Raw genomic sequence first — 18,556 nt, forward strand, 5'->3', positions numbered from 1 at the left:
ACCAGTTGTTTCCGACGGATACATGTGCATGCTTGCGAGAAATATAGACAGATGGTAGTTTCATATAGTTTTTATCATCGATTTGTGTCATTGTGCAGTAGTCAGTCTTGTTTATTATGGTACATGTGCGTTTGGAGAAACTCCAGCACTGTTCTACACGTGGAGAAGAGTGCAAGAAGCTGCACTGCCTGACTCGATGCCCTGGCTGCGTACTCTATGTCTGGCAAAGGGTGAAATCATGCATCTTGCAGCAGCCTGGTTTTATTCTCCGCTGGGGGAGCAAGGCAACCAGGCTGGTGGCCAAATTGCGCTTGGAAGCCGCGAATATTTTTTGAAATCTGACAACGAAGAACAGCCAGAGAGATACGATACACGGCGTCTCATAGAATTCAGATGCCCTACGGATACTATCCTTTGCTTCACTGATGACTCCGATCCAGCCCAGCGCATAATCCCATACCCCAGTGTCCAAAGCACAGACCTGGTGCCACCATCACCAAGTGGCTGGAAGCTGACTCTGGTGCTCGGACATGTTTCTATCCCCCGTGCCAGCAGGATGATATCATGAGTGGGCACTGTGCTCGACGTGGAAGCAGCAAACATCAGCCACTTGAATAAATACCAGGCCGGCCAGGCGGCCAATATGCACCTCTTGACCGCAATTGTCAGTTGAAATGAGAGACGGGCAGAAAGGAGAGACCAGCCACCGCACTAGACGGCGTGCACGAAATTGCTGCTATGCGTTGTAAACAGCTGATTGGAAGCGCACAAGGCTGAACTGCCGCCTGGGTGCGTCCCCGGACTGATCCTAGACGCGGTTGCAGGGACCTCCCCGCGAAGCATCTTCTCATTTTCTGGATTTCTCTGCTACTCTCCTCCATCCTTGACTTCTTCTCTTACTGTCTCTGCGTCCTCTTTGCTTTTTGAATCAAAAAGTTCCATGCAGCTGCATACTCCTGCCAGCTCTCTCTCTCTCCCCTCTTTCCCAGCCTCGTTTTACTTCCCTTCTCTAGTTTTATGCAGCCATGGAGGGGAAAGCAAACAAAATTCCATCCAATAACGGCTCTCCATCACCGGAACTCGCCCATCCCATGCCATCCCACTGCCGCTTACTTACAAGCACCTACACACAGCACTGTCCATCACAAAGCCCTTCGGCTGTCGTCCTCGACGCAAGGCAAGGGAACGTGCATTTGATGTAGTCAGCAACGGCTCAGTTGGGAACACCCGCCCCCTGTCCCTTGGCAGAAATCCTCCGAGGGCGTATTCGTACAGTCCAGCACGCAGTTGATGGCAGCCAGACACACGCGACTCTGTATTTGTACGTTGAGCAAGAGTCTCGGCACGACAGCTCATAATCAATCTGTGTTGGTTCGATCGGGTAGCAGATTCCTCGTAGATCGGATATCCGCCGATTCGAAGCTTCAACGTTTGATTCTCTTCTTTTCCCCGTTTCGACTGCATCCCCAGTCAGCTGGAGGTCCAATCGGGACGAATCTAATTTCATGCATAATGAACTGTAACTGTGCCTTGCCAGGTTCTCGACGCGTTCGACACCTGTCTCTTTGCCATAGGCCCGGATACAAAAAAAATCAACGAGAGAATAAAAGGCCAGAATCATGCACTTTCAGAGCAAACATCCGTCTGCTTCTACGCAGCTCGTTTTTGCAGCCAATTACGACAAATCCCGGTTTCAATTATGCCTCCCCCTTACATCCCACCATGGGGCCATGTCGGTGTGGCTTTTCTCCTCTCGCTCTGCTGCCCATCAACGCTCAGCTCCAGCCCAACATTTTCCAACTAGCATCAGTCCTCTGTAGTCCATGAAACTTGCTCCCTGCAGGGAGGCCAACCGGGTCAGGTCCCGAACAGCCCCCCAAGCCCACTCCCATGATGTGCTCGGTGACTGTGCAAAAATCAACTGCTGCTGCAACCGCCAGAGAAAAACGAGGCAGCCCTCCGCCCTGCAGTCTTGCTGCTAGCTCGAGGCCTAGTTTTTTTGCCATCTACACGCAGCCAGCTTACTCATATGGTGACACGATGCATGGAGTAGGCAGAATGCCGGCTGGTCTATCAGCAACCAGGTTTACGGCGACCGAATGAATGGCCATGTATTTCCAATATCGCCAAATAGCATCCACTATTTACTGCCATATCCTATCAGAATGCTCGCCTTGCCGTCAAATAGTAGAAACACGTATCAGAACGGCCAGTCTGCAGGCACTGAGCTGGCGCTACTGAGGCGGCTGCCGAACTACTACTCCAAATAACTACAAAAGGCAGTGATAACGCAAGCAGGATGCATGCATAAAAGTGCTACTCCCAAACAGCAAACCGAATCAGCATTCCATTTCGTTTATATAAAAGCTATTCAGCAGCCCATTGCTTTCTATTGAATCTCTCCCTCTTCACTTTTCCTTCACCACAGGCCGTATACGCATCGCCACCTCTTTCACCCCCCCTATACGCGGCTCCTTGCAAACACAATCCCACGATCCTCGAACTTGGGACGAAACTTTCAATTCACTCGCCCTTCCAAAGCTCGGACAGCCTGACAATTTCCCCAGTCACTCGAAAGTGAATTCCAAGTGAACTTTCTTCAAAAACTGCTCCCCCTATTTAGTTACAACAAGCCCCCCCCCAATTTTTCAGCTCCCCCCCCTTTCCTCTTCTTTCCAAACGCTTGACTACTGTTTACAGCTGCACGCTTTTGTTTTTCTTTCTGCCCTCGCTACTACATATTTCTCAACCCTACTCGCACAACACTTTGACTTTTTCAACCTCATACACACACATTTTCCTGTACGTCACATTTCTGAAAAAACTCGTGGAAATCCGCCAAGTTTCTACCAGGCTGGCTTCAACCTCGTAGGACACTGGGCTTTCTTCTTCCATCACTCTCTGCCAAGCAAACGAGGCTGACTTTTCTGTGGCATCAGGAACCAACTCTCTCTCGCTCTCAGCCTCTCTTGTTTTTTTGAACAACTCTTCTTCCACCTCTGCCCTCGTTGCCATGGACGCCCAAGGCCACAACGAGAAGCCCAAGATGGGCAACTTCGTCTACGACGTCCCGAGAGTCTCCCTCTCCCGCTCTCCCCCTGACAGCCTCAGGGGCGATCCCGAGACTCCTCGCACTCCAGACGACGCTGGAGGCTTCTTCGGGGAGCCTGTTGCCACCTCGGGGGGCTCACGTCTCCTCTGCCTCTGCTGCTGGAGCCACTGCGGTGCTCAGCACCTTTACCCACCTCCCTGCCGGCCCTCTCTCGCCCGTCAACGAGATGGGTACCGCTGCCTCGGGCAGCTCGCAAGTTCGTGGCCGCGAGATTCCTCGCTTCGTCGGAGGCTTTTCCTCGCAGATCTGGGCGCCTACCCGTCTCGACCAGGGCACCGCTTCTGCTGCTTCTGCTGCTGCTGCCGACAACCAAGCGGCTGCTGCTGCTCACGCTCGCTGGGGCTCTTTGGATGCCCACATGAACCAGAGAGATGGCTTCTCCCGCCGCGAGAACCCCATTGCTCGCCCGTCGCCCTTTGCGGCCTACCAGACTCGCTTCCCTGCCGCGGTCAACACGCCCCCCCAACGTGTACCGCCCAGCCAACCCTCAGGGCTTCGCCCGTCTGTCGTCTGGCTATCCCATGTTTGCGCAGCAGCACTCGGCTGCTCGCTACAACCACGAGGCTGGAGTCACTGCCATGAACCGCCAGATGTCTGCCGCCTCCTCCATGAACGACTCCCTGTTCGATCTTTCCGAGCTTCAAAGCTCTCTCTTCAGTTCTGCTGGTGTCGAGGCTGCTGTCAACCAGCCTCTTGGAATTGACATCCTCCGCCTCTCTACCCCTGGAGTTGCCCCCATCCGCCAGCTTTCCTCCGCTGCTCGCCCTGCTGCTCGTCCTGCCCAGGTGCCCGTCAACGCCCCGACCGGAGGCTTCTTGCCCATGCAGGCTGTGATGCAGCAGACTCCCTCGCAAGCCTTTACGGCTGACTTCTCCCCCCTGCGCTCCCAGCACGGCCAAGTTCTCGTCTCGCTACCACGGCATGCACACGGAGACCAACGCCAGCGCTGAGCACCTCGCCCCTGAGCAGAACTGCGCTCTTTGGCTCACCAACCTCCCTGCTGGAACGAGCACTCACCAGCTCCTCAAGGCCATCCGCAACGTCGGCCGTGTCTGGTGCACCTACGTCAACTACCCCGACTTCCACGCCCATTCGACAGCCGCCGCCAAGGTTGTCTTCTTCACCCCCGAGGCTGCCCAGCAGCTCCTCAGCATCTCTTGGACCCGCGGCCTCTTCGTCGAGGGCCAGCGCGTCAAGGTTTCCTACAACCGAATCAAGTACGGCAGCCACCCCGTTGCTGGACGCATGTCTCGCGTCCTAATCATCACCGGTCACGCCGACTTTGTCAACGAAGCCGCTCTCACCAAGTTCTTCAAAGACAGATTCATCTTCCAGCTCGACGAGGTCACTGAGCTCATCAGAGCCGGCGGACGCGCCGTCATGGAGTTCAAGTTTGGTAGCTACCGCTGCCAGTCCCAGATGGGCAAGATGTCCCTGGAGAAGGACCGTCCCCGTGGCCTCGAAAAGGTCGAGTTTGGCGACGACCCTTGCGAGGTCGGCGACACCATGTCGTCGTACGGAATCGCCGCTGACCGCATCCAAGGCCGTGGCTTTTAAACGACGATGAGCATCTGGCTCTCGTTTTTTTTCCTTTTTTTTTTTTCCTTTTTGTGCAAAGACACAATTTGTTTGTACGGTATTTGGAACTTGAGATTTGGAACGTTGGTACTTTGCAACTCGGAATTTGGAATCAGGAAACTTGGAATTAGGACAATTTGGAATGTGATGGAAAAAGTGTCTCGAGGCAAGAAAACTTGCCCTACTCAGGATAGACCTTCGCGCGTTCGCCGGCATTTGGTGGCTTACTGATTTGGCGTTTGGTGCATACATCTTGCTCGACAGAGATTCGGGAAAAAGCAGTTCGGAAGAACGAACACGTTAGGAATGCAAAATGTCCCTTCAGATTGCTTGATAGTTTGATTTCGGTAGACACAGTTAGTTAGTCAGAATGCAATGCTCAGGTTATGAAATCTATCTTGATACGTGAAGAAAAAGAAAAGAAAAAAAAAGCCTTCTCGTCAACCTCATCAGCCTCGTCCACCCAGCCACGATCCTCTCTTTTCCCTCCTTCTCTCCGTCCGCCTCTTCTCCGCTCGCTTCTTCTCTGCTTCTTCCTGCCTATCCCTTTCCTGCCCTCTCTTAACCATGTCGGCCTGCAGCATCATCACCTTCCTCTCAATCTGGCTCTCCGTCAGCCATCCTCTGCCGCCATCGGGCGCCGTATCCTTGTCCTCCGAACCGCTGTATGTGCCTAGTCCGACTCCCAGCAAGATGCTCAGCCCCTCTGCTTTCCTCATGAGCCAGTCGCCGTGCTTCAGACCATCTCTCCAGTGTGACGGAAGCGCTTTGTAGCCAAGATATGCCCCGAGGAGAGCGCCGGAAAAGCAGGCATTCGTATCGGCATCGCCACCTCGCATGATGAGATCGGTGATGAGCATCTCGAAAATGGACGTTTGTGTAGAGAGACTGCTGTCCGAGGCAGCAACCTTTCTCATGGCGAGACGCAGCAGATGCACGCCCGAACCAAACGTCTTGTATGTATATCCAATCTTGTACATGTCGTCGAGCTCGAGCTCGGCCAGGTCGTTGGCTTTGGCGTGCTTGTTCAGCTCCTCCACGTCCAGCTCTGGCTCGTCTTTGCAACTCGCGTCCTTTTCAACTCGGCGCAGGCGGTATGCGGTATACCATGCGATTCCCTTGTCAACCATGTCGTCAATCTGCTCCTCCTTGTATATCTCTTGCCGCACAAGGCCTCTGATGAGCGCTGTGCCGATGGCACATGAAATGATGCATCTTGGGTCGACATGCGTAACGACAGAGTAGTCGGCAGCAATCTGAAACGTTTCGTCGAGCGTCTTGTTGATGCACATGAGCCCCAGCGGGTGTGTTCTCATGACGCTTCCATTAGGCGCAGCCTTGTATTTCGTATGCTGCCAGTGTCTCCTCGCAGTGCCTTCTGGATCATTGAGATACGCCTGGTTTCTCACAATCGCGCCCACAGTGTGCCCCAAGCCCAGCGGCAGAGTGTCCAACGCGCGAAGGCCCATCCTGACCCAGACGTGCAGGCGAGAAGCAAAGTCTAGCGGGTCCATTTCCCTTGCGTCCCTGTGCAGGAAGGAGAGCAAGATGCACATGGCATGGTCGGTGTCGTCTGTCCATTCTCCAGGGACGTTGGGGTTCCGATGCGCGTCTCGACGAAACGGAGTGGCTTCGGATGGGGGACAGAGAGTGAAGTTTTGTGATGGATATGCGAGACGGGCCGTGTCTGCAGAGAGAAACTCGGTGTAGAGGCCTATGGCGTCGCCCAGAGCTGATCCAAAGAGACAGCCAACGATGCGATCGTGGATTGTCTCCCTGGCCATTTCTTCAAGGGCATGCTGCGGTAAAGACAGGGCTGTCATGATGTGTAGCAAGTGTTGAATGACTGCTTGAGAAGTTGCTGGTGGATGGCAGAGCTGCAACTTTCTGGCTCTTCAGGTGGCAGAACAGCACGTCTTAAAGTAGAGGAAACCCCCAGATATCCAGAAGAGGCATGAGACTGCGTTGCCGCCCACCGTCACAAGCCGCAAAATGCTACACCAGTCACATCAGTTCCATGACGGCAACGGCAGCTACTGGGCACAGCCTCTTTCAGCCCAAGCAGCTGAGCATGAGCCCAGACCGCGCGCTATAATGTGCAGAGGAAAAGGGCCGTCTGCCAGCGATTCTTCTAACTCTGAAGAAGGTTAAAATACTAGGCTGACTGACTAACGGCGCAGCTGAGATGCATCCATGGGCCTTTACTAGGCCTAGCCGCGGCTTGTGACGACCAAGTGCCGTTTGCCTGAATCCTTGCACCTGGTGCCTGGGTTTAGGCTGGGATGCCTCTCCAAAGGGCTCTAACACGGCCCACCTCCCGCCTCAGAATCAGGAACCAGGCAGCCAGGGGGGGCTGAGTGACATCAAAGAGCACGTTTGCGAGTCTTTGTATTTATTTACAGGTATTATTGTTTGTGTCCACGGCAGTTGCTGAACAAGGATAGTAAGTACAAAGGAAACAAAGGAGACGAAGAAACAACTCCGCAGATGGTATCTATCTAAATGCACAACACATTAAAAGCTCTAGAGTGTAAACAAAGAAGAATATGAGACAAGCAACACCTTGTCCTCTACTCCATCTCCTCCTCGCCCTCGAGAACTATCTCATGCCCGCTGCCATCATGCATGCCCAATGCTGTCCCACACGCCAACGCTGACATTGCCGCAACTCCCCACCAGCCCCAGGCCACCATGCCGATATCAAGCCCATAGCCGTACCACCAGCCGCCCACCACCGGGCCGACGGTGCGGAAGAGCGCAGAGACGCTCTGGCCCAGGCCGTGGATCGTGCCCAGGACGCTGGGATGCGGGCTGCAGTTGTTGAGCAGGATGATGCTCGCCGGCAGCGTAAACGTCCGGGCCATGACCTGGAGGAACAAGATGCCAACGATGCCCAGCCAGATGAAGCCCCCGGACGCGGGCTCGGGTGCCGGCGACCACGAGGGCAGGATCGAGAGATACGGGGCGACGAAATATGCGAGCGGGAAGAGAAACAGAAACCACTGGAAGGATCTCATTGTGCCGAGACGGGCCTGGATGGGCGGATACAAGGTCACCTGCAGCAGCATGCCTATTATGCCGAGAAAGGACGTCGCAACTCCAACCGTCGACGCCGGCATTCCCAGCCCTCCCGTGAACAGGAGAGGCAGATCTCGACGCATGGGCTTGGCCGTGGGGGTGTCTATTTCTGGGCCCCTTGCGGCCGGAGTGAGATAGCGAGGCGTTGACAGGAATAGCGCCCACATGTTGCCAAAGGCGCCGAGATGGAAGTCGTAAAAGGCGCCAGTAAGCAGCGTGAACAAGACGTTGCGCGTCCAGAGCAGGCGAAAGGGCAGTTGCTTCAGCGAGGGCGCGGGCTTCGGCACCGGTATATTCTTGTCTTCGAAACTCTCCATGGTGTGATCTTCCCAGGCCGGAACACGAGCATAGTCGTCAGATTGCTTTTCACCCAATAGGGCGGCCTTGATTCTATTTCCGAGATGGAGACCGGCGTCAAACTTGTTCTGCCGTACTCTAGACGTCTGCTTGGCTGTCAGCTAAACTGCTCTTATGTTCTCAAAACGTCATCGCAACACGGAGAGATATTGCTCGCATGGCAGTGGCGACTCACTTCCTCCAGAAAGAGAAACACTATCACGGTTACAATGGATAAGCTGACGGCGTTGACAAGACTCGGCAAGGCATATGGGTAGTCTCGAATCCATTGGAACCCAAAGACTGCATTTTCTCCAAAAAGCCCGGGAAGAGTCTTGTTTGAATCGGCCAGCATGCCTCCCATGACTGAGTGAGTATACGTCAGAATTGCAGTTCCTCGCACAAGATTGTGTCAAGGCTCTGGCTTACTTGGGCCCAAAATCCCCGCAACGTTGAAGCTCATGGGCAGAATCAAAAATGCTCGCGATTGATACTTCTTCTCCTTGGTGATTTCGGCAATCATGGTGCGGCTGTCGTTGCATTATTCTCCGTCAGTGACATGTTGACATTTGCCCAATTTCTCCGAAACAAGAGGCCAAAACTCACATAATGCCCACAGTCCCGTTAATCGCACCACCAAAGACCCTCCAGAAGGCAGCCCAGGCAAAAGTCGTTGCAAAGCCGTAGCCCAGGCACGATATAGCCGTTCCCGCAAGGCCAATCACCAACACCCATTTGCGGCCACACCAAGTCGCATCGGCAGCTTTACCCCATAAAATGGCCGTCATCACCTGCGCGCCGGTAAAACATCCCTGCAGTATCCCCGCCTGCTGCGAGATATGGGCGTCTGTCAGAGAGTCGTCGAATGTCTTGAGCTGGTAGAAGACGTAGGCTTGCAGGGAGGCGACCTGCAGGAAGTCGACGAAGCGCGAGAGAAACAGGATGAGCAGCTGGTCTTTGCGCGGGAGGGACATCCACGTCACCGGGCCTGAGGAGCTCTTGGCCTGGGCCTTTTCCATGGGCGTCACGGGCGTCAGCGGCCGCAGAGACTCAAAGTCGAAGCTGGAGCCATTGGAGTTGCTTTCCTCGTCGACGGTGGGAATCACGGCCTGGCCCAGCTGTTCATTGGGAGACCACGTGCCGTCGGGCAAATCTAGGATTTTCCGAGGCCGCAGAGGATCCAGCAGTGCGCCGGAGGCAAAGTCGTTGCTGGCAGATCTGGCGTGCGAAGACGCCATAGCAGACGGATTAAAAGTGTTGGGGAAGAAGATGAAGAAAAAGAGGGTGGCGGATCATCAGACGGATAAATTGAAGGGAATATTGTATTGCCGCAGAGAATAAGAGAAAAGAATGACAAAAAAAATGGCTATATACGAGGTGACAAGAAAAAGAAGGAAAAAAGAAGTGCTGCGGGTCAGTTGGCGATGCCAAAAGAAGCTGCAATGAAACAGGAAAGAAAGAAATTCACCCCGCCACCTGCATGCCGCCCGCTACGTTGCCTCGACTTTGCATCGGACCCGAAACGCCCCGTCCACCGGCCATTGTTTTCTGCTTCGGCTATTTTCTTTAATTGTTCTCTTCTCCCTTCTCTTTGCCATGGGAAAAAAAAGTAGGTCTGAATGCTATGCTCGGACACGGCGGCTGAGAGACGCGCAAACCTGCTGTGTCTGGGAACCAACAAGTCGATCATTCAACGACGGCAATGGCTCAGATGGATACACGCGAGATTCCGGCAGAGGCTTTGCCAATCAAAGGGAACAGCACGGCTGGGGGAAAGTCTTGGCATTTAAGCTTAGGAGAAGTGAGGCTCGACATTGCGCGTATTGTCCAATATCCATCAGGAGAACGGCGTGGGAAGTTGGCCATGGACGGTGTGGACACAGCAATTGGGTGCTGATCATTTGTGGGCTTCGGGTCATCGGCGATGCTTCAGCTGCTGCTATTGAGTGTTAAGCAACAACAGTTTCACAGGGCGGTTTTCAGTGCTGCTTTGCAAAATATAACAACCAGATCAAAAAAAAGTCTTGAATGCGTGTCTATTACACCTTTTGCCTTGTTCGCTTTCAAACAAACTATAGATCCAAAGCCCTCGTCAATTCCCCAGCATCGCTATCCGTGCCTCCTCGCTTGCTGTTGTCAACTGCTTTTCCTTCTAGACTTCGAACAAGCGAGGATCCGAGACCCAACGGGGCGTGATTGACGTCAAAACAAGGCGTTGCCATTTATCACTGCACAGTTCGGTAACGATAGTCAGGGGCGCCACATGTGGATAAGAGCAGGAACGCAAGCCTCTAGTCAGGAGAGCCGATTATCGTCATAAACGATGAGACGGGACCTCGGCGACCAATCAGTTTCTAGCATGTCATTCAACGGCTACCACAATAGGAATCACGGCTTGGCTGTGCAGGATTGCATGTGTGCTAAACTTTCAGCCGCGTCGTTGACAGAAGAATATCCTCACTTACATTCGTCATAGTTGGCATTCGCATTCAACTTTTGATCCTTTTATCTCGTCTATGAGTTACAGATACAATCATCATCTATTCCCGGTTTGAAACAGCCATTGCCACGCAGACAGTGACGCAAGCATGTTCCATGTCCACGCAACAACAACGCCTCAACTGGCTCCGCCATAGACGAACAATCAACGCCCACAGCTCACGCGCAGCGTCTACAGGCCGATCTAAATATTTCTCCTATTTTATGAAACAAAGAGCAAGATGAATCTCCATTCTGCCACGTAAGCCATTGTTGTTGAAGCTGCCGATCTCTGCAGATGGCCTATACAGTGTGGAACTCGGTGGCCGACGAGCCGATGGCGCTTCTTGGCTGTGGATCATTTCCATGGAGTGGACACTGCCGAAACTATATTCACAGTCATTGCAGCTTTTTTATGCGGTCCCTGATGATCTTCTAAAGAAATTGACGATCAATATCAGGTCCTCTGTTCTGGAAGGGGTCGTCATGCTTGTCCATCGCTATTAACGCAATTCCTTCTCATATACAGAAAACAAAATGCAAATTTGTTCCAAAACACTGCGTCTATTGAAGTGATGCAGTTTTCTTGAAACTCCAAAATGATTACACTGATTTTCGACCGAAACAAGACGCAATAACAACATCTGCTTGCGATATGTATACTATAGCCTTCAGCCTGATTAGTATTTGCCGATATCAAGCAAATCCAGCGGCATTTGTAAACAGGGATGCTCCGAATCTTTCTATGGATCCCGCCCTCCCTGTAACACCGTCTCCACAAGGCGGGCACCAGAATCTCTAACCCGGGAGCATACCGCCAGCGCTGGATAATACGATGCAGACTGTGCGATGCAGACGAACACAACACATGGGAGAGGCTCAATTGTGTCCTCACTAACTGACTCGATATTCATCACACTAGACTTGGCGAGCGAGACGACTCAAGTTCGAGGTAAAAGGAGATCCCTGCAGTCATACACAGTGACGGCGGTACGGCTTCCAGTGCCTAAAGAGGAAGATCGCAACCATGAGCGCCAGAAACACCACCATCGGTGTCCACCTTCAGGCTGAATAATCTGATATTCCCGACCCGGCTGCAAAATTGCGACAAGATTCCCCAGTACCGGGATCCGCAGACAAAAATATCTCCTTCGAACGGCATATGGCTTTCCTCATTTGTCGTAGACCCTTTGTAACGGCCATGTAGACTATAATTGCCTCTCCTCCCACCCAATGCCGAGATAGAATTCTGCTCGATTCATTCCTTTTTCCTCTTTTTTAACATCTACCAGAGGTTCTTGTCACTCACTCGCTCATTGTTCGCCCATTTCTTGTCACTCTTTAGTTATTCTGGCCAAGCGTGTTGTAATATACCACCTTGATTACTCGACGCCTTCATTTACACCGTAATAGACCAAGAACACAATATACCCTACACAACCGCTACGATGGCGTATTCTTCCAACTACACCCCTCGGCCACGTACCGACATCTTCACCAGCGACACTGACATCAACCGCCGTAAGCTCGGCCGTGTGGTCCCCATGAAAGTCCTCATCCTGGGCCTGGGACGCACCGGTACTGCCTGTATGTCGATTCTCATATCAACATGCCAATCTTTATCCAATACACTGTACCATAAGCTATGAACCCGCTTCTAACTCCAACTAGCCATGCGAGCAGCCATGAAACAGCTCGGCTACGTCGACACCTACCACATGATGAACACCTCCATCGAAAACCCCCCCCGACGCTCTCATGTGGATGGACGCCCTCTGCGCCAAATACGACAACAAAGGCAAGCCCTTTACCCGCGAGGACTGGGACCAGCTCCTCGGAAACTCCCAAGCCGTGTGCGACTGGCCAGCCATTGCCTTTGCCAAGGAGCTCATCGAGGCCTACCCAGAGGCCAAAGTCGTCCTGACCAACCGCGACGTCGACTCCTGGCACGCCTCCACCATGAAGACGGTCTACTGGCGCGTCACCGACGGCGAGCTGCGCTGGCTCTCCCACTTTGACTGGGCGGCAAGCATGTACTACCCGATGCTGAAGAAGTTCTTCGACTCCTTTTTCGAGGGCGACTTTCCCGGCCGCGGCAAGGACGTGTTCCGAAAGCACTATCAAGAGGTGCGAAGCCTGGTGCCCAAGGATCGCCTGCTGGAATACAAGGTCACGGATGGATGGGGGCCTCTTTGTGATTTCCTCGGCGAGCCGGTTCCCAAGGAGTGCGGGTTTCCCAATGTCAATGACAACTCGGACTTTGTGACCCGATCGCGACGCCGCAACCGCAATCAGATGAAGAATGTCGCTTTCCGATACTTTGTCAACCTCGTTGTTGCCATTATTACTTTGGCCGCGTTGTATCAGCTGGGAGTGGCACTTGGATTGATTTGAATCAAGCAATATTGCTCTGCCTTGAAGTGCTTATGGATTGGCAGTCTTGGAGCCTTGGGGAGATTTCTTCAGAGGGCGCTCCACTGCAGGCGGACATTTGATGATTTATATCAACAATGTCATTGGGATTGGATTCAGGGGAATACAAGGTGTTTGCCTATTTTTGGGTTCGACGTTGTCAAGTCTTCGTTATGATTGCAGAAGATTAAGCACTTATCCGCGTCTGGCAGAGAGTGGCTTCGCTGAAGCTTCGAAAAGGTCATTTGTTATTTTGCAATTGGATACATCTTTCTCTCATTTAGGAACGGAGTTTGGGTTTGCTGAATGAGCCCGGGAGGCTCTAGAGGGTTATTATAGAAGTATAAGCTGGCGATTTCAAGCTATACCGACGGTGTTTAAGGACTCTTTACTGTTTTTTCTAAATTAGAATACCATTTTATTTTACACAAAAATCTCTACATGCAGGAGACTAAAGTCTCATGTTTTGAATAATTCTGTTCTTTCTCGTGATGCTGCTAAACATTTTGCCATCATGATCTATCTTCACTCTCGCTCCTTACATGATCTGTCGCACGGAGATGCATATGAAAGGATCTTTGTGTGTATCAGTTGCCAATAAAAGTAAGATTCACAGCTTAAACTATAAAAATGATTGAGTGTATACACAGCATAGACAGCATCGCCAGCATACCTAAACCATGGGCTACTGAGCTATCAAAGGCCACAGCTGCATTCTACGGACACATGTCTTTCCTTGATCATATCGACGTACAATATATTGCAATTAATATCATCATCTCTAGAGTCAGTAATAACCATCTTTCTTCAGATAACGCAGTGGCCAATACGGTGCATCTACGTTGCTTCCTTCCCACTCTTCTCATGCTAGAGCTTGACTCCCCGAGACAGACTCATCCCGACAAGGCGCCATGTATTCATCAACTGCTATACTTAATGGCAAAAGGTGTCAGATAGGCTTGAACCCTTTGTATCAGTCCTAGTTGTAAGGTCGCGTGGCTACAGATATTCTCTTTTCTTCTCTCCGGGTCTACGGCTGCATCCTGGTAAACAATAAACCCATCAATGGTAGCAAGCTTAGTCGGTTTGAGTTGAATACTGCATCTATATACTTTTATCTAGGCAATTGATAAAACTAATAGTCATTGTCTCTATCGGGTCTTGGGCGTCAAGTAATATCTCTCTTGCAAGGTGGGAGGCGGGAAAGTACGCTGAATATCCCGTATCACGCAACGTAGTCATTCAGCATCCCTTAATATCTGCATGATACGATATATGATAACGAATGAATCATCAGTGTCTTGTATTAGCCACATGTTAATGCAGTCAACCATAACTTTGCTTGTCACAAGTCAGAATCCCTATTTTCAAGGCCAATTAAGCTAGCGAATGACCCAATTGTCTAACCGTTTCAATTCAAATACCATATGATCAATATTCCTAACATCTGCAATCGATTCATTTCTTGTTTTTACAGTAATCTTCGGCAATCACCGGCTTTGATGCACGATCGTGATGTGTTGAAGAAATCTTGCTTACACGTGAACCAGCCTTAGCCTCCACGTCGTATGACCTCTTCGGGCGACTTTCCGTCGGAGGGTTTCTTCCTCGGGACGAGCCTCGTTCCGACGATCTGATAATTTGTTTTACAAGGATTCCAATCATACGACGATGCCCATGGTACTTGGTGGAGCAGAGTGACCGATATATACCAGGCCTGCAACGGCAATGCTAGATCACCTCATCATCACGCGATCCCGTTTCTATGACAGGCCACACAACGTAGCAGTTGTATCCCGGAGCCCCCCCGTCCTTACTCCGTACTATCCCGTTCAGCTAGTTTCTAACCGTATACTCCGTACGGGGTAAAAAAGTCATGTTAATCAATGCGGGATTCCCCGTGGGAAAGCATTCTCATGAAAACTTGTTCTGACAACGTGACTATCACTTCACCCTTCCCTCTTTGGCTAGTGATGATGGCAATATCTTGCTACTCCGCTGAGATTGCACTTTTCATTTGGTTGCTAGGATTTCCGGTGGCTCAAGAGTAACAAGTCAACATATGATAGTGACATCGATTACAGCTGAGATGGCCACAAACAAGCCTCTGGCACATCTCAGGTGCTTGCCTGGCATCTCCGTTGGTCTAGAATCATACCATCTCCATGGCAGCCTTAAGATGGCGCTGTATTTCTCCGTGTATACAGCGATTTAGTATCGATTACTACAGAGACAATGGCGTGGGCGCCCAGATTGCCCTGCCACCACTTACACCCCAAGCTATTAACGGATGCTAAAGTCGCCATCAACAGCCACTTGTTCGCAGCTCCCGCAATCAGTAATCAGTTTTTGATTCTTCTCCTCGGCAGGTTAAAAATTGGATCACCTGAGGGGAGTTTCATTTTGCGTAAGAGAGTTAGTTGGCTTATGATTCATGTCGAGCACGGCACAATTAATACAGCCAAAATGTATGTGCTGCTTTGGGCTTCTTCCCACCAAAGTAGGTAAAGCGATTGTGTGCTTATTACACTAATTAAACCTTCCATTTGGAGAAATGGAGGGTGCCTTTTTGCTGAAAATGGAGTTTGTTGATACTGATGGTATCAGATCCAGCTAGTAGTATGCTGTTTTAGATGTGAGTGTAGCAGATATATGACTGTTTCATCATTGTAGATCGGTCAATGCGTTGAAGCAAAATGCCATGTCCCACTCTATTGTACAAACAGGGTATCATCTTGGATTGTTATAAGTGTTTTGACTATGTATCACCATACAGATATCATAGTGATATGCGCATCTTCGTCGCGCCAGTGTGATAGCATAAGCGAACCTCTAATCACCAGATCCCATAGTTTGAAGTACCATTAACTGATAGTATCCTTGATTGCCAAGTCCAGGTCATTCACACGCTTCTCTAGATCTGGCCCAGCAACAATTAGCTCAAAGTCCACCACAGCAGCGTAAGCATTAACAACGACTGCCGAGCCGCCAGTCGCCACAAGACAATAAAACTACTTTTCACAAGATCATAGCTCCAAACGTCTAACGCCTCTGAATCAGGAACTAGTTTCTTGGAAATCAAACCATGGGCCATTTTCCCATGGCAACATCTCGATCTGCTTCCTCCCCCCCGTTGCCACGGGGCCTGGAGCTTTGACTTCAGTGGCGCCATGGTTCGACGCGGCCGTGGCTGTCTGGGAAGTAGACTGCCACCGCCATGGATTACCTAGTCATCTCCAGGTTGATCAGTGAGAGAAATGGTTTAGTCACAGGAGCTCAGGCCTACTTCCTTTGTTGGAGCTTCGCCCACAGCCTTGGAAGGCTGATCACTCATCAGGCGGTGGCTTGGATGGAATTGGAGAACTACGCCGCCACATTGAAGCTCTTGCTTAGGCGGAGAGATTTTGGAGAACCGAAGCTACGTGTTAAAAACAAGGCGCCCAATAGCTAGTTTGTCCACACTGAGTGCCTCTTTTGAAAGTATCTCCGTGGCCAAGGAGATTTACGACCTGCCGTTTACTCTAGGGTAATGGGCTGTCCAAAAAGACGTCAGGTGAAGAGTCCAGAACTTGGCCCCCCAGCTTCTACGTCAGCATCTTATACTATCCGAAACTCAAAGCCAGATGGCGCCTGAAAAAGAACAAATAATTGACCTTCTTATCGATTTGACTGTTAACGGCGCGTCCTTTAAGCTTTAGCCATTGTACTGCCCCGACTAACAACGAGATTCAGGGCAACATGTTCCCAAAAGCAAACAAGGCAATATCGTTTTACCACCACGACACGAAAACACCACATGCTTCTTTCTACCTCAGCCCCAATGCCAAAATTTACTTTCTGTCCCTTACATTTGCTCCCATTATTTACAGGCTCGGGTCTCATTCCGGGCCGATAGAAAAGACCAAGAACATTCCAAAGCTCGAGTTCTAGATACGACCATCGGATTCCCCGGCCCCACATTCCCGGGCTCCGCCGTCCGTGTTCGTGTTCCCAAGACAGGCAATAGTTGGGGCTCGGGATGAGCGCAGAGCGCGGCAAAGCCACATCAAGTGATGAAGCCAGTTACGGGGTCTAGACAGTAGAGGGAAAAACCCACAGCAAAAAAGATGGAAGAAAAAAATCGCCAGGGGTCATGCACGCTCGAAACAGTGGGCAGCTGAGCTATCGACAGGGCGGATGCTACTAGAGCAGGCTACTGTGATTCTTATCCAACAACAACAACTAGTGGCCACGATGCAGTCGTAGCAAAACGGCATGGCCGGTTTACCGCCCAAAGCTGAAGTTAGGGAAACGTAAGCAATCAATCTAAATCTTGGAATAGGCCCAGCGTCTACTGTGGCACCGCGAGATCCCATATTCCGATGGGAGTAGCGTGCCGTCGATGACTTGCAGGCAGCCGCCGACTAGCCACGCAAGAGCCGCCTCGTCCCATATTGCTTTTTTGCCTCCCTTTGTTTCTCCAGGCGCTGGGTGACTTCTTTTTACCTCTAGCACTGTTGCTATTGTTGGAGACACAATATTGCTCCATTGGATTTATTGGCCATTAGGCGTTCTTGTGAGGACTAATTACCGTGGATGTGAGTGCCTAGTCCTGTTTCAGCCGTGCCGCCATGCGAACTGTCTCACTAAGATGGAGGCGAGGAACATGGTAGAGCAAATTTGTTGGAGAGCATGACCCGGTACACACGTATGGTACAGTAGTGTGATGAAACTGGCATCATGCAGGGTTGCTGCAGGCAGAGGACAGATTAAACGGTTTAATGAGCTGGCGGCTGGAGAACTGCATGAGCGTGTGAGTGTGAGTGTGAGTGTGAGCGAGTGTGTGAGTGCACAATGGTGTAGACATTTCAGAAAAGTCTGCCCAGTTAGCCAAGGCGGACTCCTTGCTCCGCATCGGCTGATCCGTTGCTTGGTTTCTATCAGATCTGTGAATCGAAGAGGAAAAAGGAAGATCGAAAGACAGAAGGAGGAGGAACAAAAAATTTGCATCATTGTTTGCTGATCATTGACGCCATGGAAGTTTAGTGTTTTGATGTTGATGTTTGCTGGAACGCCCATCAAGCCTGTTTGACGATCCATGCTCGCTGTTTTGCCTCATGTAAACTACTGTACAGACTGCCCATGCGGAGAGCCCTTGTATAGCTTGTCGTAAGGCAGTCGGCAACTTGGCCGCAGAGCTCCAACCGCCGTCATCTCCCCCCGTGGTCTGCCGCTGGGATTGTACATAGTACATGCATACACAGATGGCGTTGCTCAGCTGAGGGCCTCGATAATTGCCACGGCGTTGCAAAGCCGCAATTAGCAAAGATAGTGGTTGGCAACATCATTGGGTCCCGAAGCCGCCCTCGACGCCATCTGCTCGCCTTGTGTTGCTCCCAGGTCTCCAAGATCCAATCATTCGATGCTGGTTTGGCTCTAGTGCGTGCGGTTGTTGGAGGAGCATCGAAGCTTCTGGGATGAAAAGATTGTTGTGTCACCCCCCCTTTTCTCAAGTGATGTTCGGACCAGGCAGGCCAAGAGGCCATCTCCATGTCACATTGATGGATTCAGAGCCAGGACCAT

The 18,556-nt window shown here is 51.3% G+C and overlaps 6 protein-coding genes across 6 annotated transcripts; 4 read left to right on the plus strand and 2 right to left on the minus strand.

The window, feature by feature from the left end:
• Positions 1–238: 238 nt before the first annotated feature.
• TrAtP1_000082 (uncharacterized protein) lies at positions 239–4,699 on the plus strand (the record flags this gene model as incomplete). Its single annotated transcript, XM_066110437.1, has 4 exons — positions 239–545; positions 3,112–3,581; positions 3,646–3,942; positions 4,013–4,699. 4 exons carry the CDS (start codon positions 239–241, stop codon positions 4,667–4,669), a joined length of 1,731 nt encoding a protein of 576 aa, XP_065966509.1. The 3' UTR covers positions 4,670–4,699.
• Positions 4,700–5,139: 440 nt separating this feature from the next.
• TrAtP1_000083 (uncharacterized protein) lies at positions 5,140–6,513 on the minus strand (the record flags this gene model as incomplete). The annotated part of the gene is made up of 1 exon (XM_014091976.2): positions 5,140–6,513. The coding sequence occupies one exon, from the start codon at positions 6,511–6,513 to the stop codon at positions 5,140–5,142; it is 1,374 nt and encodes a 457-aa protein (XP_013947451.2).
• A 466-nt stretch (positions 6,514–6,979) lies between these two features.
• TrAtP1_000084 (uncharacterized protein) lies at positions 6,980–10,127 on the minus strand. The gene is made up of 4 exons (XM_014091975.2): positions 8,711–10,127; positions 8,534–8,634; positions 8,301–8,470; positions 6,980–8,211 (listed from the first exon to the last, which is right to left on the minus strand). Exons 1-4 carry the CDS (start codon positions 9,340–9,342, stop codon positions 7,261–7,263), a joined length of 1,854 nt encoding a protein of 617 aa, XP_013947450.2. The 5' UTR covers positions 9,343–10,127; the 3' UTR covers positions 6,980–7,260.
• Positions 10,128–11,820: 1,693 nt separating this feature from the next.
• TrAtP1_000085 (uncharacterized protein) lies at positions 11,821–12,256 on the plus strand. The gene has a single exon (XM_066110438.1). It carries the CDS (start codon positions 12,031–12,033, stop codon positions 12,229–12,231), a length of 201 nt encoding a protein of 66 aa, XP_065966510.1. The 5' UTR covers positions 11,821–12,030; the 3' UTR covers positions 12,232–12,256.
• Positions 12,257–12,340: 84 nt separating this feature from the next.
• On the plus strand, positions 12,341–12,976 carry TrAtP1_000086 (uncharacterized protein; the record flags this gene model as incomplete). The annotated part of the gene is made up of 1 exon (XM_014091974.2): positions 12,341–12,976. The coding sequence occupies one exon, from the start codon at positions 12,341–12,343 to the stop codon at positions 12,974–12,976; it is 636 nt and encodes a 211-aa protein (XP_013947449.2).
• Positions 12,977–13,624: 648 nt separating this feature from the next.
• TrAtP1_000087 (uncharacterized protein) lies at positions 13,625–13,951 on the plus strand (the record flags this gene model as incomplete). The annotated part of the gene is made up of 1 exon (XM_066110439.1): positions 13,625–13,951. The coding sequence occupies one exon, from the start codon at positions 13,625–13,627 to the stop codon at positions 13,949–13,951; it is 327 nt and encodes a 108-aa protein (XP_065966511.1).
• Positions 13,952–18,556: the final 4,605 nt, after the last annotated feature.

This window comes from Trichoderma atroviride, chromosome 1 (genome assembly GCF_020647795.1).
Source record: "Trichoderma atroviride chromosome 1, complete sequence".
Classification (NCBI taxonomy): domain Eukaryota; kingdom Fungi; phylum Ascomycota; class Sordariomycetes; order Hypocreales; family Hypocreaceae; genus Trichoderma; species Trichoderma atroviride.